Source organism: Saccopteryx leptura, chromosome 2, assembly GCF_036850995.1.
Source record: "Saccopteryx leptura isolate mSacLep1 chromosome 2, mSacLep1_pri_phased_curated, whole genome shotgun sequence".
Classification (NCBI taxonomy): Eukaryota; Metazoa; Chordata; class Mammalia; order Chiroptera; family Emballonuridae; genus Saccopteryx; species Saccopteryx leptura.
In genome coordinates, this window is record NC_089504.1 from 255270420 (window position 1) to 255297797 (window position 27378).

The following is a 27378-nucleotide window of genomic DNA, read 5'->3' on the forward strand; positions in this document are numbered from 1 at the left end:
AGCCATCTGAGAAATCAGAAAAGGGAAAAAGGGACAATGCCATCAAGAGAGGCTGGAGTGGAGAGTCAGAGCAGGGGGCGGTGGGGGCGCGTCTCCCAGAAAGAACAGCGAACACCGCACTGCACCGGTGTGCTGGGCTGTTCTGAGCACTTGACCTGTAAATCCACCTACTGGTCATTTCTATTCGGTGACTATCAATGACTGTCACTTTGTTTGTTACGGCAGCTCAGAGAACTGAGTCACAGGAGGGTGGTGACTCAGCCAGGTCGCATGGCTGGTGGGTGGTGGAGCCAGGCAGTCTGGCTGCAGGGGCCGGGCTCTGAGCCTGCACCATGCTGCCTCCAAGTTCCCCTTCTTTCCCCACCTCTCTCTCAGCAGCCCCTGTCCGCCTTCTCTCATTCCTTCACCGCCATCTCCCTCACCAGCCTTTCTGTTCCTTACTATGTAACTGGCCCCTTCCTCTCGGTCCCAAATTCCGAAGTGCGGAGGTGGCCCCAAGCTCCCTACACCAATGTCATCTCCGGGCTTCCCTCCAGATCCGGCCATCTCACTCCATTCCTAATCTGTGCACGAGATGCCCGCTCACAAGCTGTAGCAGTCACGGGGGGTGAGCGGAGACGGACCCCCACGGCCACAGGATGGGCTGTAGTCACAGCTGTCTGGCTCGACAAGACAGAGCTGAAGCTTGCTTTTGTTGTCTGACAGCACACCTGAAGAGTAATAACGACAGCTTGCCTTGACTGGGTGCCAAAGGGCAGCAGAGAGTGTTCTGAGCACTCTCCAAGGATGAACGCAGGTGATCACACGACAGCCAGCCCGCGAGGTGAGGTCTGATGTTACCATTCTGCTTGACAGCTGAGTAAACAGTGGCACAGAGAGTTTGTCATCTGCCTAATGGAGAGCCACACTCAGGCCAAGGTGGGCCCCGGGCAGCTCGGTCACAGAGCCCCCGCCTCCACCCTGTGCTGCTCAGCCTCTTACTAGGGGCACGAACCCTTCCATTCTTACATCTTTTTTTTCTGAAGTGAGAAGCGGAAGTTCCTTTCCAATAACGACCCACGCCTGTGTTCTATTTCATCTCAAAACTGTTCCCACCAATCCCCCCACCCCAGCGGTGCCAGAAAGCCCCTCCGTGGCTTTCGCCTTTCCTGCCTGATTATTTGTGTTACTATTTTTGCTCCCCCCCTCCCTCGGAAGGGTGCTGGAATAGAAAACACGCACTGGAATTTCACAATAACTGGGAAACACACACTAGGATGTTACAAGGAAGACAAAGCATGTTTTCCAAATACATGACCTGACATTGCATCTCACATCGTAATCAAAGGGAGCCTGACCCCTGGGGTGTGGGGATGATTCCTGCACCACTCAGCCAGGGACGTCCAGGAGTGAGTCACACTTGCCCCCATGTCCAGAGTGTCTCCTGTAGAAGTAGGTGACCCCTCCTGCCTCCCTCCCCACCCCCAAACCCCCCCAGACCCTGTGATGACTGCTCTTTCCCAGCTGCCGGCGCTGCTCCTGTTTTATCAGCATTCTGAATTCGTGGGAAGGGCTGTGGTGAATTTCTGGCAAGTGAATAGGAAGTTGCTGTTCTAAACAGCCTGATACCGAGGGGAGGCAGTAAGACTATAAGAACACAAGGAGGCTGGGTTGGGCAGACGGCAGCCAGCCAGCCGAGTCACAGAGGAGATGGTAAGTTCACGTCTCTTTCCTATGGGGAGCGGATGAGTGGAGGTGGTTTGGGGCTGAATCAGGCAGGTAAAGATTCGGAAAATGCGGAGCGGCGATAGTTGTGCGGTTTTATGTGGACTGGCCGTGCAGAGCATGCATTTCAAAACCTGCTGTCGTGTTGACCCTCCCGACACCCTTGTGAGCCGAGGTTATCTCCAGGTTGTAATGAATCGCAACGCTGCACAGAGGCTGGTGTGTCACCTAAAGCAGCACGATTAGGCTGGACGCCGTCTGCCTCCAGGTTCCTGTCCTCTGGCTCCCACGAGGGCTCACGGGGACTCTCTCAGAGCAGATCTCGACCCTCGACTCCCTTTCTCCAGGGATGCTTTTATCTCTGAATTGGATGCAAGGCTGAGCAAGTGCCCGGGACAAGCCTACAATTGATAGGTTTCTCATTCCCGGCCCTCCTGTCTCTCTCACAGTTTCCACTGTTGCCCTACGTCTCAATCCTGTTCGTGGTGCAGTTTCCTCAACTGCAGAATTATTAGACAGTGCTCTAGCATGTCATTGTGAGGCTGAGATAAGATTACACTGAAAGTTTTAGCTGGGAGGCTGGCACTTAGTGAAGGATTGATAAATGTTCACTATCATTGTTAGGAGAAAGAGACAGTTCTTGGGTTTAGTGAGGTTTGGGATCTAGGGAAGATCTGAAGGCATTCTTGGAGCCATTACCATTATCCTGGATAAGACATGCATGAGTTTTACCCACTGCTTACTAAGGAGTGTCTCACCTATCCCAGGGGCTAAATCCTAGTCTGTGGCTACTAGACCCAGGCCATCTCTCTGTGCGAGCCTCTTCCTACGGGGTGCCACTTATACCTGAGTCACTCCAGCTCTGCGCTGTTCTGCAGTGCACTTTTCAAATTCTTGTAACGAGGATTTTGTGTGTCGGGGGGACAGGGTAAGAGGACCGTGAAGAGGAGGGAGTTTCAGCTTGGCCTGAGTTTGAACCCCAATGACATAAGCATGTGGATTACTTGTGTCTTATCTTTTTTTGCACATCCTACTGCCCCTGAACTGGTCAACTGAAATGAACGAGCAGTCCTTCTCTTCCTTCTCCTCTCTTTGGGACCCTCCTCTACTTCAGGGTTTGGGAAGATATGGGGTCTTGGAGTTCTTTGACATTCTGAGGGAAGGAGTTCTCTTCCCAGATGAAAATGAGAATGTCTCATAAACACTAACCTTCATGGAAAGCCGCAGGGGGGACCGCAACCTCCACGTGGGTCCCAGGTTAAGAGCCCTGGCACCATCTACGCTTTATGCCTGGAAGCTCCTGGTGGCATCCCCCATGGAGACTAGAACTCCGCCATGATCTGCTAAGCTCCACAGCCCTGGAATTGTCATAAATATTATAGAGACAAGACCTCTTCCTTTGCTCTTTAACACAGTTAACTGGCAGGAATTCAGGAACCTTAAACCCTGTGTGTAACTTGGCTTCAAGTTCAGAGAGTGGCCTCAATTAACCTCTAGGATCTGAGAAAAGATGTTAAGGTTGATCGGTGGGGGTGTTTTCAACCAGGTAGAGCTTGGTAGTGGCGCTCTTGACTGGAAACTTACAGTAAAATGATGCCCATGTTAGTCAGGGTTTGAGGGGCTAAGAAGCAGGTCTGATTCTCTTTCATCTAGGCCAGGGGTCGGGAACCTTTTTGGCTGAGAGAGCCATGAATGCCACATATTTTAAAATGTAATTCCATGAGAGCCATACAACAACCCATGTACGTTACACATTATCCAATAAAAATTTGGTGTTGTTTCAGAGGACAGCTGTGATTGGCTCCAGCCACCCACAACCATGAACATGAGCGGTAGGAAATGAATGGATTGTAATACATGAGAATGTTTTGTGTATATATAAATTTTATTTATTTATTTTACAGAGACAGAGAGAGAGTCAGAGAGAAGGATAAATAGGGACAGACAGGAACAGAGAGAGATGAGAAGCATCAATCATCAGTTTTTCGTTGTGACACTTTAGTTGTTCATTGATTGCTTTCTCATATGTGCCTTGACCGTGGGACTTCAGCAGACTGAGTGACCCCTTGCTCTAGCCAGTGACCCTGGGTCCAAGCTGGTGAGCTTTGCTCAAGCCAGATGAGCCCACGCTCAAGCTGGCGACCGTGGGGTCTCGAACCTGGATCCTCCGCATCCCAGTTCGACGCTCTACCCATTGCGCCACTGCCTGGTCAGGCGAGAATGTTTTATATTTTTATCATTATTATTTTTTTATTAAAGATTTGTCTGTGAGCCAGATGCAGCCATCAAAAGAGCCACATCTGGCTTGCAAGCCATAGGTTCCCGACCCCTGATCTAGGCATTTAACCATCTTAGGTCTGTGGCTTCTAGTTCTTACTTTTTATTCCACTACCTGTTTTCCAAAATGCAACTAGGTGGGTCACATTCTCCTGGGCTGGCCACTGGCTCTTAGAAAGTCTAGCCTCAGAGTTCTGTAAGAGGAAACTTATCACGCAAATCCTCCAAGATAAAATTGACTTGCTATGTAACAGACGGCGCGCAGAACAGACCGTGGATCTCACCTTAGAGAGGAGGCATGCTCACTCCACTCTCCCAGGTGTCCAACTTCTCTGATTGAAAGGCAAAACAAATTTTATAACACCAGATACAAAACAAACCCTTTATAGTTGTAAGGAGATAGCTCAGCCATGATCCAATAGACTCCCCCCCCAAAAAATTTTTTGGGTATGTTACTTTATTTTGAATGCTAATGTTTCACCCCACGTGATGAGGACCAGTTGTCTAATTTAAATATATGCTTTGATTCCTGGTGCCGATGTGCTGGGTTTCCTCCTGTTCCTAATTCTAATGTGCTGTTCAGCGTAGAGACCTCTCTTTCAGTCTTTCCTTTTCTACTTCAAAGCTGGGGCTACTAATACCTGTGCTGTACCACCACCCAGAAACATAAGGAAAATAATGTCCTATGAGCTGCAATGCTTTGTAAATTTTGGGTGCTGCCACCAGCAGGTGGTATAGTTAGTTCTGCCTCCTCAATGACTGTCACATCTGTCCCCTCCCCCCTCTGTGTTCCCATTGACGGGAGCCCAAGCCACTGGGACTATAACAGCAGCCTGCTCTCTCTCCTTACAGCTCAGCCTCCCTGCTTCTAATGCACCAAAAACACCGTCGTTAGACGCATCTGTTCAGGGTGCTCTTCTGTTCAGAACCCTGGCAAATGAATTCCTTCTGTGACTGTCATTTCAGGCTCACAAGATTTGGCCCCAACCTCCCTTTTCAGTGACTCTCCAGGACCTTCCAATTTCAACAGCAATCAGATCACACTGCTAACAACCCCCCTGCCCCGACCAAACTTCCTCCATCTCCAGCTTCTCATTGCACTTAAAACAAAATCCTGTCCCCCATTTGGGTTCCCAGAGTGAAATGTCATCAGCTTCATCTCACACCCTCATCCAGGTCATCCCAGCTGCACGGTGTCCCCCTGTCCTCTGCAGGCCCTACACTTAGCTTCCACCTTACAGTCTTCAGATCTGCACTCCTCTGGCTTTAATGCACGCCCTCCTGCTTTGCACTGGCCGGTTTCTCCTGGGCACTACGCTCTTGTCTTCAACGTCACCTGCCCGGACCTCCCAGTCTAACGGAACCACCTGTCATTTTACCACATGACCCCACCTTCATCCCCTACCTGTCCCTTATAACTGTCTCCTATTCCTCATGTTTACGTGTTGAGCGCTATTGTATACTCATCGGTGTTTGTTTCGTGGTCTGTCTTCCTCAATAGAATGCACGTCCCAGCAGGACAGGAAATGTGTCTGTTTTTTTATCATTTTAGCACCAGCGCCTTGAACAGTGGCTGGCACATGGTAGGCACTTAATAAATCAACAGTTATTGAAATACGTAATGGGAAAGAACCCAGGCAGTAAACAAGGGAGCTCTGATCCTGGTGCGAGGAGGAAGGGACTGGTAACAGGGCACTCCTTGGAGGAGGAGATGTTTGAACCCACGGAGCTAGGCACGCACAGAAGGAGAGGGTGCTCTGGGCAAAGTGTCAGGTAACATGCAGTACATTCTGGAAACTACAAGATGTTGTGTTATAAATCCACTGGAGAATTCTGCTAGGGGGTTGAATGGAGGGGTAACGGTAGGAGATGAGACTAGACCAGCAATCTTCAACCTTTTTCATCTCATGGCATACATAAATAAATTACTAAAGGCCCTGGCCGGTTGGCTCAGTGGTAGAGCATCTGCCTGGTGTGCAGGAGTCCCGGGTTCGATTCCCGGCCAGGGCACACAGGAGAAGCGCCCATCTGCTTCTCCACCCCTCCCCCTCTCCTTCCTCTCTGTCTCTCTTTCTTCCCCTCCTGTAGCTGAGGCTCCATTGGAGCAAGTTGGCCCAGGCGCTGAGGATGGCTCCATGGCCTTTGCCTCAGGCACTAGAATGGCTCTGATTGTGGCAGAGCGAAGCCCCAGATGGGCAGAGCATCGCCCCCTGGTGGGCATGCCAGGTAGATCCCGGTCGGGCGTATGAGGGAGTTTGTCTGACTGCCTCCCTGTTTCCAACTTCAGAAAAATACAAAAAACAAACAAACAAAAAACAAATTACTAAAATTTTGTGGCACACCAAAAGCTACATTATTTTGCTGATCTGACAAAACGAAATAGGTATAATTTTGCTTCATTCACACTAGATAACTATTGTGTTGGCTGTGGTCATTTTTCAATTGGACAATCTAAGGGGAAAAATGTCAGTGCCCCAGACTAAATGGCGAGGTATCACATGTTTTAAAAATACTTGGGGCACACGGTTGAAAGTCGCTGGACTAGACAAATAGAAAGAAGTCACATCTTGGGGGACTCCTGCGTGTGTCGTCCTGAAGAATGTGTGTGTTGCTCGGGGAGTAGGAACAGCTGATGGATTTTACTCAGTGAAGCAGTACACTCAGATGTTTGTGTTAGGACTATCGCCTCATAGAGAAGGATGGCAGATGAGTAACTCTGAGGAGACGAGAGGAGTCAGAGGGAAGTTGTCCTGGCCCAGGAAAGAAATGGTGTCTGCGTTAGTGCTATACGGGTAAAGTAGAAATTTGGAGAAATGGCCAGGTATCTCATCAGAAGGTACAGTCAATCAGATTGATGACACATTTGTGGGAAGGTTCTGGACAAAGGAGAGATCCCTGGTCCCATTTGATGGTGGATGTCAGGGTCTCTGTGGGCAGGGATGTTGTGTAAGTTACACATCCCTTCAGTGAGCCCCATTTGGTCCTAGTGACTTTCAGAGAGCGACACCCACTGCAGAGTGAATTTAGATTGATCGGCTTTCTCCACTCCCACCCCTAAGAGCTGCTGCTCTTGGATGCCCCTCCTGGCTTTCCCGAGACACAGCACCTACGGTGACGTCCTTGGTTTCCCCACGTCTCCTCCGCTTGTCCCTCTCTCCCACCAGAATAGGATGAAGAGAGAGTCCCGATCCTTCGTCCTCTCACGTGCGACTCGAGCCACCACACCTCTCGTTTCTCTCACACTCAAGGATGATAAGACAAAGTGCCAAGAACACATTTTTTGCACAGCCTTCTTTTGCTCGTCTAATTCACAAGACAATGCTTTTAAATATGATACAAGCACTGCTGTCAACCATAATGTACTTAGTTATAATTGTCACACGTTTTCCCATACAGCACGTGCTTCTGTCTTACTTTCAGTCATTCCCCTACCCTAGTCCTTTCCCTCCCTCCCTCCCTTCCTCCCTCCCTCCCTCCCTCCCTCCCTTCCCCTCTCCCTCCCTCATTCCCTCCCTCTCTCCCTCCCTCATTCCCTCCCTCTCTCCCTCCCTCCTTCCCTCTCTTCCTCCCTCCCTTCTTTCCTCCATTCACAAAATATTCATTAAGCATCAGGCACCTGCTCTCTGCCACACTGGGTGGGATTCACACCTGAGTAAGTCAGAGTCCTTGTCCTTGAGAAGCACCTGCCAGCAGCCCTCTCCAGCTGTCCGCTCAGATGTTTGCTTTGCATTTGGAAGGCAGACCTGTGCCCAGGAGGGAAGTCAGGGATGGAGATGCTGACAGGGGGCTATGGGCAAAGAAATGGCCATAAGGAAGCCCTGGGAAAACAGCTGAGTGATAAGATATTTGGGTCAAGGAGTTGAGACCCCAGAGGAACCTCTCTGTCTCTGCAAGTGAAGGCAGTGGGTTTAGGTAAATGCAGAGGAAACTCAGAAAAATCGCTTACAATGTAAAAATCAAAACAAGAACCGAGGGAAGCCTGCTATGCAAAAGTCAGCAGTACTTACTGCTGCAGAAAGGTCAGGGGAGACAAAGGTGACTGTCTTCACCGGCTCTGCTCATCTGGAGGCCAGGGGTCAAGTCAGCAAGAGCAGTTTTGTAGGTGGGTGGGGCAGGGGCCGAAAAGTGGGGGGCAGGGGTGGAGAGTGGGGGGGCAGGGCCGGAGATTGGGGTACAGGCAAGGAAATTGAGACTGTAGAGAAGAAGAGAAATCGGGCAGTCTCCAGACAAAAGACAAAAGGTCTTGGGAGGGACACTGGTCGATTCTGCTTCTAAAAGGGCAAAGCTGTGGTCTCCAGTGTAGACAGAACAGAATCTCCGTTCATGGCCCCATTCCTGTCAATGGTGCACTGGCCACCAGCAGCCCCACGGGACCCTTGCGGGCACCAGTACCTCCTCCCACACAGAGTGGGGTCCAAGGAAATGCAGAGACACGTGCTCCCACCCCTTCCTCTCCACCTCTCCACCTGCCGTTGCTTTCCGTTCTGGGGAGAAGAAAGCCGAAGCTAAGCACGGAGCGAAGCGACCTTAATGACGGTTGCACAGGCACAGGATGCTGTTCTGATGACCCAGGGACTCCCAGCTTGAGGCGGGCTGCCAGAGGGAACGTTAAAGTAGAAACTAGCAGAGCCCACGGCCCCTTCCCCTCGAGAGGATTTTCCCTGGCTTGGACACTCGATGTGCGTGGTGACACAAGAGCTGTGTCTCGGACTCGCTGCAGTCTAGACCCGGTGGCGTCCTGGGGACGGCACTGCTGACAGGGCCTGGCGGGGGCAGAAGTGAGCAGGCCCGCCCACCCTGAGGAAGTTCCAGAGGAAACTGGCTCAAAGGGAGACTTTTGAGCATCTGCCATCCTCCACTCCTGCATGCAACACCCTTGCCAACCAAGTCGGCTGCCTTACTGTGAACACAGGGCTTAAAAAACGTGGGGTTTATTAAACATGAACAGACTCAGTAGGTCCATAAACCTTCTGAAGTCAACTTAAAAAAACAACAACTGAGTGTGCATTAAAAAATAAAAAGAGGGCCCTGGCCGGTTGGCTCAGCGGTAGAGCATCGGCCTGGCGTGCAGATGCTCTGAACCTGGCAGTCCCGGGTTCAATTCCTGGCCAGGGCACACAGGAGAAGCGCCCATCTGCTTCTCCACCCCTCCCCCTCTCCTTCCTCTCTGTCTCTCTCTTCCCCTCCCGCAGCCAAGGCTCCATTGGAGCAAAGATGGCCCGGGCACTGAGGATGGCTCTGTGGCCTCTGCCTCAGGCACTAGAATGGCTCTGGATGCAACAGAGCGACGCCCCAGATGGGCAGAGCATCGCCCCCTGGTGGGCATGCCGGGTGGATCCCGGTCGGGCGCATCTCGGTTGGGCGCATGCGGGAGTCTGTCTGACTGCCTCCCCGTTTCCAGCTTCGGAAAAATGGGAAAAATAAAAAATAAAAATAAATAAATAAATAAATAAAAAGAATCCCAACTATGGCTCAAAGGAGTTTCACGAGTCCTGTGAGACTAACGATCACTGAGCTGGTCCAACGTACATTCAGGTGAGCAAGTGTGGGCGATTCAGGCCAAATGCCCGGCATTGCAGTGATGGGGGGGGGGGGGGGGGTGGCGGTCCGGCTGCGGAATGCTGGAGAAAGGCCAGCTTGGTTTGCAGGAGACCTGAGTACTCTCTGAGAGGTGATTCTTAGCATTTGGTGATTTAAAGAAATGGATGAGCATGAGATCAGATGAGAGCAGGGTGCACAATGACTTGCATTTTTCTTTCTTAGATGTTGTGCCTTGATCAGAAACACCTCCCAGCCCTCTAAAACCTTAAAACGTTTAATACCAGCTCTCTCCCCTACTCTTTCTCTCTCTCAACTAAAAACATTCAATTTTCTGAAACCCTGTCCCTTGGTGTTAATTTTTTTTCTTTTTGATTGCGTTAGCATGGCAATTACTTTTGGTAAATAATTAAATAAAATAGCATAAACATAGTACAAATTTTGATGTGTAACAAACTTTTACATTTAAAATACTATTGAAGCCCCTGGCCAGATAGCTCAGTGTATAGAGCATCGTCCCAGCGCTCTGAGATCGCAGGTTCAATCTCCGGTCAGGGCACATATGAGAAGCAGTCACTGAGTGCACAACTAAATGGGACAACTAATGGAATAATGAGTTAATGTTTCTCTCTCCCTCCCTCCTCCTTCCTCTTTCTCTCAAGTCAATGGGAAAAAATTGTTTAAAAAATGCAATTGAAGACACATCTCTAAATGAGAAAAGAGATTTTTCCCTTTATTTGTTCATGTAATCGTTCATGACTATTATTTACTGATATAAACAGACAAATGCAGCATAAATCCTATTCCAGTATTTCATTTTGAAGGATGTAAACATTGAGAAACTTCTTCACACGCATAAGAAAGGGAAATGAAAGTTCTATTATAGCAACAGCAATTCTTTGAACACCTTCCGAGTTATATGCCCAAAATCACATAGTGACTTATTATCAACATTCAGTCAGTGGTTTGGCATCTGACATCTTAATTGGTTCCCTATCAAAGTGAACAAAAAGAGAGAAACAGAAGCCACTGGACTTGAAAAGCATTTGTCACACTATCATTTGAAGCACTCAAGGTCTCCACACCTATGCTAATACTTTGGATGCTATCTGTTTGGCACAGCAATGCTTTTTATAGATATATGGTGGGGACAAGGCAAGACCCCATAAAAAATAAGAGTCAGGTAAGTAAAAGTTGATATATATATATGTATATATATATATACATTAAAATGGAAGAAGGATGGGCATGACCTTAGGCAGATATTGGTTTTAGGAAAGTATACTTTTGGAAATTGGAAATCTGAATTTAGATCTTCCTAAAGTCTCCTTGTTTGTATACTTCCCTTTGGGAAGTGGGGCTAACCCTGGTGTAAAGGTTTCTGGTGTGGCACCTGGCATGGCACTTAGTGGGTGCTGACCACCTATGGTACTAATAATGGCCGGTGATATAACACAGTACAGAGAGGACTCAGTGAGATCAGGTCCCTAGCAAGGGGTTATCAGCATACTTCCTGTGCAAATAAACAGCACCATAAATCATCACATTATGAGACTCGGTGTTTGGCCATAAGTCCCACAGAGGCCAGCTGATTAGTGACTTAGCTTGTCATGACACAATAGGTATACTTATCACGACCAATATTCAGGGACTCCTAGATGGACGAGTGCCAGGCTTCTTATAGAATGGTCACCCTGCTGTCTGCGAGACTCGCACTGGCTTGAGTTATGTCTGCCCCACAATCTAAGTCAGGCATGTGGACACACACCCTACATCATCCATCACTGGAGTGTGATCTGTGCAACTCAGAGGGGTTTTAGCTAGCAATCTGGCTGGAAGAATGAGAAAGATTCCCTCAGTAAGCAAGTGCACTGTTTTTTTGTTTTGTTTTGTTTTTGTATTTTTCTGAAGTGAGAAGTGGGGGGCGGCAGACAGACTCCCACATGTGCCCGGCCGGGATCCACCTGGCATGCCCACCAGGGGGCAATGTTCTGCCCATCTGGGCCTTTGCTCTGCTGCTGCTGGAGCCATTCTAGCGCCTAAGGAGGAAGCCATGGAGCCATCCTCAGCACCCAGTCCAACTTTGCTCCAATGGAGCCTTGGCTGTGGGAGGGGGAGAGAGAGATAGAGAGAGGAAGGAGAGGGGGAAGGGTGGAGAAGCAGATGGGTGCTTCTCCTGTGTGCCCTGACCAGGAATCAAACCTGGGACTTCCACACACCGGACCGACGCTCTACCGCTGAGCCATCCGGCCAGGGCCAAGTGCACTGTTTTTACGTTGGTGGTAATGTAGGGGTGGAGGTGGACTTGGAGGGTCACCCATGCAGCAGCGGGGGTTGGCCTCGGAGCATACTCTGTCATCTACAACAATGCGGTATGGACTTGGAGGCCTGGGGGTTTACAAGGTAAAAGCATGAGGTGGTCAAAGCTCTTGTTTCAAAGTCAGGCTTTGCTGCTGTCATGCTGGAGACGTTGGTTAGACTCTCCAACATTCAGCATTTTCAGTGCAACATGAGGAAATTGGCCAAGATAAGCATTTCTAGAACTTACTTTTCTAAAACCATTTTTAAAAATGTTAATAGATTTGATGAGATCCCAACAGAAGGGAGATCATGAAAAAGAGCACATGCTCTGGACCCAAGGGGAATACAAGATACAAGAATAAATAGTAAGTCTATATGTACACATGCTTATCTATTACACATTAGATAGCCCTGTAGATTTACACTGGACTGGGAAAGCCGGAAGGCAAAACATGGCTCAAGAGGACACAGCACAGCCCAACACGAGCGAGGCTCACAGTGCAGTCAGACAGCCTCTCTGTGGACCAAGGGTTTACACGTGACTTCCTCTTATTCTTGGGTATGGCACAGCAGTTCCAAAGGGGGAGATTATTGCATAATAACAATGACAGTGCTTTTCTTACATGCCCATTACAAAATGGATTATAAAAGAATCATATTGGTGGCACGAAGTAGCTACTTGATACATATTTGCTCAATGAATGAAGAAATGGTCCAGCATGGGTGTGGTGTTCAACGAGGGTAGGGACTCAGCAGCAGAGCAGCGAGGAACAAGAAGTGGGGAGAGGGTGTGAGCCACCCCTCTTCCTGGAAGCAGGCAGGATTGTAACCCGATGGGGCGACTGTGAACGAGGATGCTTTTGGCCACGTTGACGGCACGTGAACACTAAAAGGAAGTTTTCTTGTTTCAGGCCAGCTGCCTAAGAGCCATCTGGAACTGGCGTTCTCAGGGAGCGGTCTTCCGAACAGCCCAAGTTCTCTGCCTCGGTGTTCTGTTCTCTGGTAACATCTATGCTGCCCCTTCCTCTGACCCTGAGTAATAAGGGTAACTTCTCTACGGGGGGAGAAATTAAGGATGGCAGCCAGTTGTTGGGGGGCAAGAGAAAGCTGTCCAAGCCTAGGTTCCAGGAAGAAAACAAAATGCACCCAGCACCACCCTGTTGCTAGAAAAGGACGTCAGGAAGAGCTTAAACTGGCCCATCCAGGACCGAGTTGTCCAGTGGGCCCTGGAGGCACAGGCCCTCATTGCTTCGAGGGACCCACAAGAATATTTCGATTTCTTTAAAAATTATCTCTTTCTAGGTAAAAAAAAAAAATGCTCAGAGGATATAACATTAATACATTCACCTGTATGCCAATGTAGTTGTAAAATCTGGTTTTTAATGAATATTACAAAAGAAGGGGCCTGTGAAGGCAACATGACCTAGAGTCCATGAAAATCATAATGCCGCCCCGGAAACATCAGAGTCAAGTCTTAGGGCAAAACGATGTGATAAAGGTGTCAGGGAGGGAGGGGAGAGTGGGACGGGAGGAAGCCTTTATAAACAGGAAAGGGAGCCGTTTCCAGGCCTGACCGCCTGCACCACACACCTGTCCACGTGGGAACTGGCCTGTCCTGGCTCGGGTGAGCCCCGAGAGCTGGCCACAGAAACAGTGCTTTGCATCACTGTGCATGCCCTTTATATGTTGGAAGGGCACATTCTTTATTTCATTTGATATCACAAACATGTCTTTGAAAGGCCTGCTTTAAACTTTGGTAAAGTGAATGAGCAGAGACAGAGCAGGTAATTTATTGAAGAGAAGCAGCCAAAGGCTATGGCACGTGTGTCAGACTGAGTTCCAGCCTGCCTCTGCTGCACGCCTGCTGGGTTTCCCGTCACGGGGACTTCCTGATACCTGTAAAGGACCGAGCTTGGTGCTCAGCGTCAAGGACCCAGAGCTAGAAAGAGACCCCCATCAGGATGCACAGTCCAGCAGGTGTGGGTGACATCACAGAAACAGGCACTAATATATACCACAGTCAGGGGTGTAGGCAGAGCCGAGGGGCTGTGGAAGAATGCCCGGCGTGCCTGGAGAAGTCACGGGGTAGGGGGATGGGGAGAGTGTACCAGGCACATGTGCGGAGGGCAGCCAGGGCAGCAGGATGAGCATGAATGGAGGTGTGGATGTGGGAGTTGTCTGGCTAAGAAGGGAAAAGTTGTGGGTGATGAGGGAGCCAGCAGGGAGGCTCTGGATCCCACAGCATCTCAGTCTCCACGGGAAGTGCTGGCGCCCGGGGCTCCTGGCAGCTGTCTGGATGTCATACCTGTCATGTCATCTGATCTTGGCCCCCTTACTACATCCAATTACTTACCATGTTCCCTCCATTTATAAAAGGCGGAGATTAGACAACTCTCTAAAGTCCCATTCCAATTCTGGTATCTTAGGATTCCAAATGAATAGAAATTCAAGGGTCCTCAGAAGAGGACATTTTCCTAATGTGACTTCATGTTCACTATTATTTTTTATTCAGTGAGAGGAGGGGAGGCAGAGACAGATTCCCATATGTGCCCTGACTAGGATCCACCCAGCAAGCCCACTGTGGGGCGATGTTCTGCCCATCTGGGGCCGTTGCTCCATTGCTTGGCAACTGAGCTATTTTTAGCGCCTCAGGCAAAGGCCAGAGAGCCAGCTGGGGCCAACGCACTCAAACCAATTGAGCCATGGCTGCGGGAGAGGAAGGGGGGGAGGGGAAGGGGAGGGGTGGAGATGCAGAGGTTGTTTGTCCTGTGTGCCCTGACCAGGACTTGAACCCAGGACACCCACATGCTGAGTCGATGCTCTACCACTGAGCCAATTGGCCAGGGCCTCATATTTACCTTCCAAGGAAAGCTGGGATCCACTCCTTTCCCTGAAAACAACTAGATTGGACATAAAAGGAATCATGTTTGGGGTACTTGTCTTGGGGTCAGACACTCGTCTGACTACACAGAAGTGCACTCAGGCTCACAGCCTCCTTCTGGCTAGAACTGCTACTTAACCTGGCACCCCCTCTCCTTTACTCAGAACTAATGAGCCAGAAGGAAGTGGCAGCGTGGACCTATAACTACAGTGACAGCGCCTATTCGTGGAATTTCTCCCGGAAATTCTGCCAAAGCTTCTTCACAGACCTAGTGGCCATCCAGAATAAAAATGAAATTGCCTACCTCAATGATGTCATACCTTACTACAACAGTTACTACTGGATTGGGATCCGGAAGGTCAACAACAAATGGACCTGGGTGGGAACCAAAAAGACTCTCACCGAGGAGGCCGAGAACTGGGCCGACCACGAGCCTAACAACAAGAAGAACAACCAGGACTGCGTGGAGATGTACATCAAGAGCCCGTCGGCCCCCGGCAAGTGGAACGACGAGCCGTGCTGGAGGAAGAAGCGAGCGCTGTGCTACACAGGTAAGGTCTTCTTTTCTTATTTTTTTACAATGCTGTCCTCGGGGCATGAATACAGTCACTGCGTTGGTAAGGTGGAGTCACAAAGTCAGGGTCATGAGAACAGAGTCAACTGTCAATCAAGTGACGTGACTGAGTACCTCAAAGAACAGAAAGATCAGGATGAGAGGAAACTGGACTTTTGAAACTAGGAGGAAATGTGAATTTCCCCCAGCCCACCCTTCTCACTTCATAGTGGGTGAAATGGGCGCTCGGGCAGTTTTAGTCTTCCTAAAGTGTGTGTCCAGAGCTTCTTGGCACCGCCATGCCCGCATATAAGAGAGAATATAAGTTGAGAGGGAACTTGGCCTTACCCTTAGGAGACACAGCTGTCACTGGTACCTACTGGTACTACAGTATATTCAAGATATTGCTATTAGTTCATGTGTCATGAGACTATTTTGTATTAGTGTCGTTTAGTCCTCACGACACGGACCCACATCACTCTCCTTTCTGATGGAGGAAAGGCTCAGAGCCATTAAGGAATCTGCCCAAGGGTCTAAGCTCCTGATGAGAGAGCCAATTTCAAACTCAAGTTGGTACCAAAGCTGGTCTTTTGAAATCACCTTTTTCTCTGCATTCTTGTGAGTGAGACAATTTGAGGACATGACCAAGGATGGCAAGTGCTTCATAGCTTCTCTTCCATGACAACGTATCTTCAGGTCTGCTGGACTTGGGTGGGGGTGGGTGATAAGGAATGGGAAGAGGCAACTAAAGGTGAGATCCTGTGAGTATTGTTTGATTCTCAAGTCTCTCAGCTCCAGACTAAGCAAACGTGCACGAGAGCTTGGTCTTCCCAGATCCATGTGCCCGTGGCCAGAACTGACTCCATCTTTCTGGTGTGGCTTCCATCTGGACGAGCCCCTCCTGCCTTGTATAGCACAACAGCACTATGGCTAGGAGCAGTTGACTGCCCTGAGCAAGAGAGCCCTGCGTACACTGAAGCGCCTTCCTAAATAAGACATCTTACAGATGCCACATCCTGCTGTGTGTTCTATTTTCTTTAGACTATAAACACCTCCCTGCAGAAGCCCTCAATAATAGGAACAGAATACACAGTTTTCAGTATTTCTTTCACTTTCTCCCTCTCCTCACCCAAGCCTCCTAGCGGAGGGGAAATAGGTCTGTAAATACATCATCCCGTAGTCACATAGTCGTCTCACTTTATAAATAATGCATGTGTGATTAGATAAATAAATTTGTTAACAACGGGGACATTAGCTCGTGCACCTGTTCTCCCAGCTGCACCCTGTCATCCACGGAGCTGTCCCTGCCAGTCGGACGACCGTGGCTGTGCCATTAGGTGTCCCAATAGGCCATGGCTCCCACTCCCCTCCCAACCTTTAACATCCACCTCGGCAGGACAGTTGTTGTTGTTTTTTTTCCAAGAGAGGGTGCAAAATATTACAGGATGGAAAAAGATGGAAAATGACCGGCGTGAGCGCTGCCACCTCTCTGATGGGCAACACTGGCAGACATCTTTACGTGGCACAGTCAGTGGCTTCCATCGCCACTGACACTGATGGGCATTTTGTGTAGCAGATCAGTGAGAAAGACCTATGTATGCTGCAACAAGAAATTAAGTTGGAGCAATTCTATAAATGTCAGGATTCGTCAGACCTCAGAACAGGCTCTTAAAAAAAAAAAAAGCTGACCTGACCTGTGGTGGTGCAGTGGATAAAGTGTCGACCTGGAACACTGAGGTCGCTGGTTCAAAACCCTGGGCTTGCCAGTCAAGGCACATATGGGAGTTGATGCTTGCTGCTCCTCCCCCCTTTTCTCTCTGTCTCTGTTTCTCTCTCTGTCTCTCTTCTCTAAACTGAATAAATAAATAAAAATAATTCAAAAAAATAAATAAGAAAAAAAAAACGAGAAAAAAATTTAAAAAAAAAAAGCTTTATTCGTTGAAGCATCATTAATTTCTTCCCTGGAGTTCCACAGGAATAGGCCAGCTGCTGGCTTGACTGAGACCCCGAATGGGAGAAGAACATGAAACACAGGTTATGTTGTTGTTCCTGGAGCTCTGAGATCCCGGGAACCACGGTCAGGACGAACTCTGTGCTCTGGGAGCACAGGGCCAGTGGGCATTGCTGCTGCAGGGGTGCTGGTGGGTCAAGGTGAATAGGACGCAAGCTGAGGACCAAGCCTCTCTCTACCAGCTACTCTGTCTCCCGCACCTTCTCTTTATTTGGGACCTTTTCTAGGGCCTCAGTGCAGCCTCACTCAACTCTCTGGCTGTCCTGGGGACTTCTACTGAAGTCCTCTATGTCAGTGGTCCCCAACCCCCGGACCGCGGACCGCTACCGGTCCATGGGCCATTTGGTACCGGTCCACAGAGAAAGAATAAATAACTTACATTATTTCTGTTTTATTTATATTTAAGTCTGAACAATGTTTTATTTTTAAAAATGACCAGATTTCCTCTGTTACATTCGTCTAAGACTCATTCTTGACGCTTGTCTCAGTCACGTGATACAGTTATCCGTCCCACCCTAAAGGCCAGTCCGTGAAAATATTTTCTGACATTAAACCGGTCCGTGGCCCAAAAAAGGTTGGGGACCACTACTCTATGTGACCTATGTATTTCCTCTTGCAACGGGAGCCCAAATTGGACCCATGTGTGGTCAGGGCTCAGTGCACAGGAAATCCCACCAGAAAACAGTCTAGCCACAGACCCTGCCCTGGCTAGGACCTCATCGATAAAAACATCAATGGAAACATTCTCAGTGCTCTCACGGCGTCAGTTCTAACCCTAATCCTCCACCTCCTGCTTGGTACATACAGCTTTAAGGAGCCTGTGGCAGGCAAGAAACGCTGGCCCTACTCCGTCTGTCACCCAGGGACACAGACTTGGTGAGGCGGGCCTGGCAGGCCAGCGAGGCTCTGCCCCTGTGAAGCCTGGCATGTTTCACGTCTGCTCATCAAACTCTCTGCCCTTCACCACGATTAGGTCTTAAACAGCTCATTTGTCCCCTCTGCTCTTCCACCATGTGGCACGGGCATAGATCTGAAATAAGCATGAGGCTGAGGGGCCTGGCCCTAACGGTGGGCAGGTTGAGCTTTGTGCAGGACTGTGCCTGAGGTCACAGTAAGGTCACTAGTAGACAGCAGGGCCGGGGTTGAGATCCTATGTGTGACCCCCCACATCTGGTCCCTAGCCTCCACGCTGTGATATTTGCCATAGGAGTTCTGGGGTGACAAGCACTGCGTAGTCTCGGTTGGAAAGGCACAACTTGTTTTGTACCACACCGGGCAGTTTCTCTGTCTACACGGCTCTCGGTGGCTCCATTTGTCCCTCTGTGTCCACACATGGCAGCCCTCCTTAGGCAACAAGAAGTACAGCGAGAAATGGAGGCCATGAGGTGCCCTTTCCAGGGGACAGGCCGGCCCTCCCGGGGCCCTGAGGTTTTGTGCTGTCTCACTGGCTCAGTTGCGCCCGAGAGGGGCTGAGTGTGTGGTCTGGGCCAAGACTCCCGCTTTTCTCCACACATGCTGGGGAAGCCCACACCCTGACCCTCTGTCTCCGTGCAGCCTCCTGCCAGGACACGTCCTGCAGCAAACAAGGGGAGTGCGTCGAGACCATCGGGAGCTACACCTGCTCCTGCCACCCTGGGTTCTACGGGCCGGAATGTGAACATGGTGAGGCCACCCTTTTATTTATATTGAGGTCGGGGGGCCTTGTTCTTTCTTGACCATCTGCCCCACTCAAACTGCCCTAGACACACACTTTGGCTAAAAAAAAAAAACCCAAACAAAAACACTCTATGCTTAGAACATTTGCCATAAAACCTCAACAAGGAAAAGAGAAAGGAACCAAAATAGAAGGTGAGTTTTACTTGTTCCAACACCAGTGCAAGGTGCAGCCCGTACAAGGGAACAAAGATGACCAGGCTGGGTTGGAAGCATCCAGGGACAGTGTTAAGAGGGCTGTACACACCCTCGCCCACCCTCAACAAGCTTGACCTGGTCTGTCTGATGTCCCCGCAGTCATGGAGTGCGGGGAGCCTGAGCTCCCCCAGCACGTGCTCATGAACTGCAGCCACCCTCTGGGGAACTACTCCTTCACATCTCAGTGCAGCTTCCGCTGCGCGGAAGGCTACGCCCTGCACGGTACCCGCGAGCTGGAATGCTTGGCTTCCGGAACCTGGACGAACAAGCCCCCGCAGTGTGTAGGTACGTAGACCCTACCGTTCCCTCCTCACGGACCCCTTGCACTTCAGAGGGGAGGATAAGCTTTCTCCATCCAATGGTGTAGTGGGTAATGGGGTTCGAGACAATAGAGGGGGAGCTCTGGTCATCACTATTACCCCAGCCAGAGGAACACGAGTTTGCTGCTCACGGCATCACGGCGTTTTGCATCTGTCGAGTGAGACAGTCAGCTTAAAGTCTTGATTCGGGCAAAAACACCGCAAAAGGGACAGAGCACAATGACGAGGACTTAGGGGGCGAGTATTAGATCATTCTGCCTTGCTTATCTAAAAAAGTAAAGGAAAAGGAAGGGCGTTTGGAGCTTTCCAAACAGCTACTGCAGAGCCACCTAAGCTACCAAGTCCATCGCCCTGCCTGTCACTTTGGGAAGGCAGGTAGCTGCCGCAGCGTCCTAGGTTCCCAAGGCACTCACGCCACTGGCCGGGGTTGTTTTCAGCCACCCCATGCCCACCGCTGAGGCCTCCCGCGCGAGGACACGTGAGCTGTGTGCAGACCGCGGAGGCGCCCCTGCGCGGGTCCAGCTGCAGATTCAGCTGCGAGGAGGGATCCGCCTTAGTCGGGCCGGAGTTGGTGCAGTGCGCGCCCTCGGGGGTATGGACGGCCCCAGCCCCCGTGTGCAAAGGTGAGTTTCAGGCAGCGGGGGTGTACTGTGTCCCCTGCGCCCAGTTCCGACTGGGAGTACAGACGATGCTGGCCCGCAGTGGAGAGGCTGGCCTGCACAGCCACAGCCCCACGCCACTCTCTTTCTACCTTACGTGCGCACAGCGCGTGGGTACATCTGGGGTAGGAGGAGAGGGCTCTAGAAAAATAAGAGGCTGATCTTACTAGAAACAGAAGTTTAAAATCCTCCCTTCCCCCATCACAGACCTCACGCAGCTTCACAGTGATTTCCTTTATAAATTTCACACACGTGGGGAAGGGCTGGCGTGAACATCTGTAAGCAGACGCCAGAACACCTGCCGAGACAGGCTTGTAAAGATCAAGGGCAGAGACGACATTGAAACAGGCCTTGGAGGAAGGAGTCTGTGTCTTTAAGAGATGCAGGTCGCCCTGGGGACTGGTTCTCCAAGTCCGCACAAACCGCATCAGGGTCTCCTGACCCTTTCCACTGCCGACCCCACCGTTGCTCTCCAGCCTCTAACCGTTGCTCTCCAGCCGAGGGCACAGGAGCTCTCATTTCCCGTTCCTGCCTGTCTGCCCTCCGTTGTTCTCTCCAGCTGCGCAGTGTCAGCTCCGGGAAGCCCCCAACAAGGGAGCCAGGCACTGTGTCCTTCCCCTTGCTGCCTCCTCAGCATGTGGTTCCAGCTGTAAATTCAAGTGTGACCTGGCTCTCCAGTGACCGGCTAGGACCATGGTACTGCCCTGGCCCCTGCCAGCCTGTGAGGGTAGGGTCTTCCTTTAGCAGACTCCCACCCGCCCAGGAAGGGGTCCTGGCACAGAGGAACGATGGGGGGCTCTCCCAGTCAGCATGGCCCCTCTAGGCTCTGCTGCAGGAGCAAGCTGTTCAGTCCCAAGGAGGTGTGGCTTTCCCAGCTGGGAAACGAGCTAAGAGTTCAGGGGGCTTCTGTGAGGATAAAGTATGATATGAAAAGTATACAATTCAATGGCACATACAAAGTACCTGGCACAGAGCTGGGCACCCAGTCAACCTTAGTTTCTGCCTCTTTTTTCTTCCTGCCAGCCCTACTGGCATAAACAAGGTGTGGGACGTCCTATGTCGGACAGGGGGCCAGAACAGTGGCCATTAGGACAAAAAGAAGGAGATTAGTTATTGCAGCCTCTGGGCGTGGCCTGTCACAGAGAAGCAAAGGCACAGTGCTTTGAAGAAAGGCTGTGAGGCCAGGCTAGGTGGTCAACTGACCGCGAGGCTGAGCTCTGTGCACGAGCCTCGCGCCCCCTGCTTAGGAGGCAGAAAGGAAGAGGCAGGGTAGCAGGAAATTAAAAATTAGCTCAGTGAAGTCCCAGGAGACGTAGGTTACAAGCCCTGCTCTGGTACTGTCTAGATAGGAGACTTTCGGGAGGTCACTTACACTTGCCAAACGTCCCTTTCCGCATTGGTCAAGTGAGAGAGGGACATGGCCCTCGCTCTGTGAAAACCAGAAGTCTAAGCCTAGGGTGTGAGGGTGCTCTTTACACTCTGATATAAAAAATAAATAAAAAAGAAAAAGAAAAACAGGAATAGCCCGGAGATGAAACGCTTTATCAAGTCAGAGCGTGAGGAAACCAGTCTTTATCAGGACTGAGGTCGTTCGGGGCTTAATTATGTTCAGGAACTCACTTCGGGCTGTGCTCACTTGGCAACTGCAGTCTAATCAGGATGATATCCTGTGTTCCAGAGACCCAGCCCCCTCAGGATTGCTTTATGGGGCCAGATAATAGAATGTCAGCCATAAGCTAGGCTATCCCAGCCTTTTCCTTAAAAGTCCAGCCTGCTCTTTCTCCACACTTCCATGAATCATGCCAGCAAGTATTTCAAGAGCACCTTCGATGCAGCAGGCACCGCTAGGCGTGGAGAGACAGCTGTGAGGGACCTTTTCCAGAATCACTCTAGTGAATGAGCACGCAAGGACAGGGCCCGGGTGGGGAGCGCACGTGGGAGGAGTTCCTGCCCCTGAGTTGGGGTAGGCAGAGAAGCTTCTTAAGGAAAGTGAAGTCTCAGCCGAGACTCGAAGGGCAGGTGAGAGATCCAGAGGGGACCAAAAGGTGTTCTGGGCTGTCTCCTCGGGAAAAGCGAGGATTTAGGACTCTGGACATCCTGAGAGTGTGGTTTGGAAGATGTTGTGCCTCCTGAGGGCTCTTCTGAGACAGGACTGAGCCCTCCCATGACCCGGTTTCTGACTATCCTGTTCTCCATTGAGTTATCGCATGCGAGCCCCTGGAGAGTCCTGTCCACGGAAGTGTCGCCTGCTCTCCGTCCCTGAGAGCCTTCCAGTACAACACCAACTGCAGCTTCCAATGTGCCGAGGGGTTTGCGCTGAGGGGAGCTGACACGGTCCGGTGTGCTGACGTGGGACAGTGGACAGCGCCAGCCCCCGTCTGTCAAGGTACTATGACATGGAGACGCTCCTTCTGTGCCCCTCGGCCTACTAGAGGCAGTAGCACCTGCATGTGGCACTGTCACTCATTTATTCATAAGATTGGGAACCCTCCAGAAGAGAGAGCTGGGTGTTCTCTTTAGCATCCAAAGATGTGGTCTCGATCGCTCCCTTGATAGGCCTCCCTACTGTGTTCCATTCTGACAGCTGGGCTCTGCACCTGATGTGTAAAATTTAATAGTATTACCACTATTGCCTGGCCAGGCCATGGCGCAGTGCATAGAGCATCGGACTGGGATGCAGAAGACCCAGGTTCAAAACCCTGAGGTTGCCAGCTTGAGCACAGACTCACCAGTTTGAGTATGGGGTCGCTGGCTTGAGCGTGGAATCATAGACATGACCCCATGGTCACTGGCTTGAGCCCAAAGGTTGCTAGCTTGAAGCCCAAGGTCACTGGCTTGAGCAAGGGGTCACTCACTCTGCTGTAGGCCTCCCGGTCAAGGCACATGTGAGAAAGCAATCAATGAACAACTAAGGTGTCACAACAAAGAATTGATGCTTCTCATCTCTCTCCCTTCTTGTCTGTCTGTCCCTATCTGTCCCTCTCTCTGACTCTCTCTCTGTCAAAAATAAATAGTATTATCACTATCCATTACTATGACTGCTACTGCTATTGCTACTACTAATAATCATAGCAGATAATATTTATTGAGCACTTTAGTCTAACGCCTTGAGGTAGTTACAATTATTGTTCCCATGGCAAGGATAAGACGTACCACGTCTAGAATCCATGTGTTCTCTCCATATATGACCATCTATTCTGTATCAGTGAGATCTTGGTGCACGAGATCACAGAATTTATAGTCTGCCTTTTCACTGAACATCATACTATAAGACACTTTCCACACCTTCTCAAGGTGAAGTATATCATTTTCAGTGACCCCCAATGTCACTGTATTTCGACATCCGATGAAATACAACCGGTTGTCGCCGTCCACGTTTGGGAATGGAAGGACAGGTGTATGTACGTCCTTTTATCCTCCTCTTTCCTTTTTCCATTCAATGTGTCCAATTTTGAGTTATATTCATGGCAAACACTGCTTTTAAGAAGCCATATTTTCATTTATAAATCCGTTCTTCTCACGGATCCCCTATAATTATTTTGAGCTTCTGATTAGTGGCATTGGTATCTGTTTTCAATACTTTGCTCCTATAAATAATGTCATGATAAAAATAAAATCTATGAATTGACTTTTAAAAAAATATGTATATTGACTACATACTTAGCGTGGATTCTTAGGTCCAAAAGTCTGATATTTTAAAACTTATTGATACATATTGCCAAACATGTTTAACAATGGCTCAGCATTTTCCTAGTAAAGTCCTTCATGTGTCCTTGTGACTAAATGACCGTTTTCTCATCCTCCGGGTCAAACATACCCAATTCAGAACTTCCCGTTCTGGGCACTAGATGGGTTGGGGGGGTGGATGAGGATGTATTTTCTGCTGCTTCCTCACCCCCTCACGTCCTCCATTCCTCACCCCCAGCATTGCAGTGCCAGGATCTCCCAGCCCCAAACAACGCCCGGGTGCACTGCGTCCACCCCTTCGGTGCCTTCAGGTACCAGTCCGCCTGCAGCTTCACCTGTGGGGAAGGCTTACGCCTGGTGGGGGCGAGCGAGCTCCGGTGCCTGGCCACGGGGAACTGGAGCGGTCCTCCCCCAGAGTGCCAAGGTAAGACGGCTTCTCCCCAGCAGCTTGGAAACCGAGGGTGGGCTGTATTTTTAAAGACTGTATTTTTGAAGTGGAAATAGTCTGGTGACCAAGACGTTGATTGACACGGGCTGGAAAAGTCCTGAACACGTTCACCCTGTAACCCAGCGATCACAATGCTGATGCCGTCAGGGACCAGGCGGACAGCACAAGTGGCAGGAGACTGGGCACCAGGGCCTTGAGCAGGACCTGAGGCTGCTCTCCTGGACCAGGTGAACTGTGCTCACTTGGCTAAAAACAGCGTCTGGAATGAAGGTCAGAGGACCAGAAGAGCTTGAGGGCGGGGTCCCAAGGCAGACTGGCACCCTGCCCCGAAGGAGCATGGAGTCTCCCATGGGATGAGGAAGAGAGTACTAAGTCACAGGGGCCTGGCTGCAGACATCTTCCAGTTCCAGTAAGATGGGAGAAACAGACTTAGAATAAAGTAAAGAGACAAAAAGAGGAAGAAACTAATTATAAACACAAGGCTATAAAACTCCCAGAATTAAAAAAAAGAAAGCATATTCAGCACAAGCAAGTCCACCTGCATCGTGCTTAATATCAAACCAAGCTGATGTGTTCTGTCGACATCCGACGAAATACAACCCGGTTGTCGCCGTCCACGTTTGGGAATGGAAGGACAGGTGTATGTACGCCCTTTTATCCTCCTTTTTCCTTTTTCCATTCAGTGTGTCCAATTTTGAGTTATATTTATGGCAAACACTGCTTTTAAGAAGCCATATTTTCATTTATAAAATCTACAGGGGGAAAAAATGAAAATAAAGAAACCATAAAAATCCTCTTAGATACCCCCACAGTAAAAGAGACACTGTTAGCATGCTTGTGTGCAGGCTTCCAATATTGTCCCTGTCCACATTTCTCTCCGTGCAGTTAGTAGGTTCGTGATGCTTATGGAGTTTTAACAATAGAATTAATTAGGCACAAGGCCAGGCAATTCTGCATTGCTTGCCTTTGCCTTTCACTTGGCACAAGCCCTCGACGTCTGAATGAAAGTGGGCAGGTACGTGTTTTTAATGGAGAGGAAACCACTTGCTAGTCAGGTCACACACAAGCACGCGCACACACGCACACACCTCTGTCAAGTCAGGACAACAGTAAACAAATGAGTGAATGAATGAATGAATGAATGAACTCAGCAGCGTTGGATGTCCCTCACCCCCCACCCCCAGGCACAGGAACCGGCAAGCCACTGGAGCTGGGGTGGGGTGCACTTTCTGAGCTGGGTCCGGAGAGACCAGGGTGAGGCTTGTGACATTGCCCCCTCAGCTCTCTGGCTACCTCGAAGCCTGGACATGTCACACAGCGCACGCCGCTTTTGGGGGAGAACGTGGAGTCCCTGAAGAAGGTTCAAACAGTGATCAGAATTCTTCCAGGCAGCCCTGAGCTGTGCGGGACACAGATTACAATTCATTGCCCCATCCTGTCCTGCGTGTGGGTGGGTCCCAACAAAGGAGGTTGACAGGCATCGCGGCTTCCTGTGACCTGCCAGTTCCCTTCTGCTTTTGGTTCTCTGTTTGCTTGGACTGAACTTTCTCCTCTCGTGGCCGGGTGAGCACCCAGTGAAATACCCACATGTGGGCTGGGCAGGAAGGTACCAGGAGGCCTGCAATCCACTGGCTGTTGTAATACCTCTGAGACAGTGCTATCCATTTCCCTTTTCGGAGCCCCTCCCACCGCAGCTGTCAGGAGGCACAGCCACAGAAGAGCTGGGCATGGGCTGCAGGGCACCGACACCCTCCCTGCGGGTCCTTACGAAGTATAGGCTGCTTGACTTTTCTCCTCCGCACTCCCGCCCCATCCCCCCACACACAGTGAATCAAACAGACCTTCCAAGTGGCAGAAAACAACTAGGTCTTTGGACAAGTTGATCAGATGAGGAGGAATGTAGTTGAAGAGGGGGAAGGACTGAAGGGAAGAGAAAGTACAGAAAAGGTTCTGGAAACCTCTCAAGCCGTTCAAGTCGGTGGCTGGTGAATGGGCCTAGATCCAGCCACGCTGCCACTGCCTCTGGTCTGAAGCCAGGCACTCACTGCTCAGGCGGGTCCAACAGTGAAGGAGAAATGCCCCAAAAGGTCCATCCCATGCATTCTCTCAGTCTTTGTTTTTACCGTCAGCATGTTTAATCTGGGCTTTGTCATCTCATTCATGGGCAGAGGGACACTGTCACCAGCTATCAGAGTTTGCATACAGCGTTTTCACTTTTGACCTATGTGGAAGTCCTGGGACCTATGTAATGTCTCTCTCCACATCTTAGAGGAAAAGATGCTGAGCCTCAGGAAGGTTCAGTGTCTTGGGGAAACTCACAAGAGCATGATCTCCAACCCCAGCAACTTTCCTGACACCTCATGTATAAACTGTGGCAAAAAAAAAATATTGCACTCTAATTTCCCTTTTATTGCACGTGAACAAGTAGACCCATTAGAGGCCGGTCATTGCAGGTTAAGACCGGCGGGCAGAGCACATGCAGATGGTCATTTACCTCAAAGTATCAACTTTGTGTCCATGATTTCTTCATCTCCTTTTCACGTATGATTTAATTAACTTCTTATTTAGTATAACTAAGAATCTCCGCAAGGCAAGGAGTATTACTTTTCCCATTCCATAGAAGAAGCAACGGAGGCTCAGAAGGTTTACTGTCCAGAGAGACCCATGGCCGGTGAGCAACAGAGCCAGGACCTGGACCCACAACCTTTCCTCCCCCTGGTTGAGGAAAGGACGGTGTGGGGGGGAGTATTTTCCTCCACGTTCTGATTTCCAGTCGCTTGTCACTGTTTTCTGGTAAGGGCATCAGGCTTGTGTCTGAAGAAAGTACAAAGGAGGCAGCCACCACCACTCCCGAGCCCAGGCAGCTGAAATGAGCTGCATCACTGTCTTTCCAAGCAAAGCCCCAGCTCCCTTCTCAGATCAGCCCGAAAGACCTTTGAGGGTGATATGTATCAGTCATCTGTCAGCCTCGGTGTGGCCTCTAACTGCAGATAGAGCACCATGGGATCCAAAGAATCATTTCTAACCAAATGCTGCCCTTTGTGTATTAAGGACACACAGACACACACATACAGAGCCACAAATTTCA

General features: G+C 50.1%; 1 protein-coding gene and 1 non-coding gene across 2 annotated transcripts in view; both read left to right on the plus strand.

Annotated features, from left to right (window-relative positions):
- The first annotated feature begins 1558 nt into the window (after nt 1-1558).
- Nucleotides 1559-27378, plus strand: part of SELP (selectin P) — a 39915-nt gene continuing 14095 nt past the window's right edge. Inside the window, exons 1-8 of the mRNA XM_066366021.1 lie at nt 1559-1692; nt 12732-12822; nt 14866-15252; nt 18820-18927; nt 19276-19461; nt 19934-20119; nt 22356-22541; nt 24081-24266. Of these exons, the coding sequence (XP_066222118.1) occupies nt 1690-1692; nt 12732-12822; nt 14866-15252; nt 18820-18927; nt 19276-19461; nt 19934-20119; nt 22356-22541; nt 24081-24266 (1333 nt within the window). The 5' untranslated portion in view covers nt 1559-1689. The remainder of the gene's footprint in view (nt 1693-12731; nt 12823-14865; nt 15253-18819; nt 18928-19275; nt 19462-19933; nt 20120-22355; nt 22542-24080; nt 24267-27378) is intronic.
- On the plus strand, nt 5916-5991 carry TRNAT-GGU (transfer RNA threonine (anticodon GGU)). The gene has a single exon. It is a non-coding gene; the product is annotated as a tRNA-Thr (tRNA).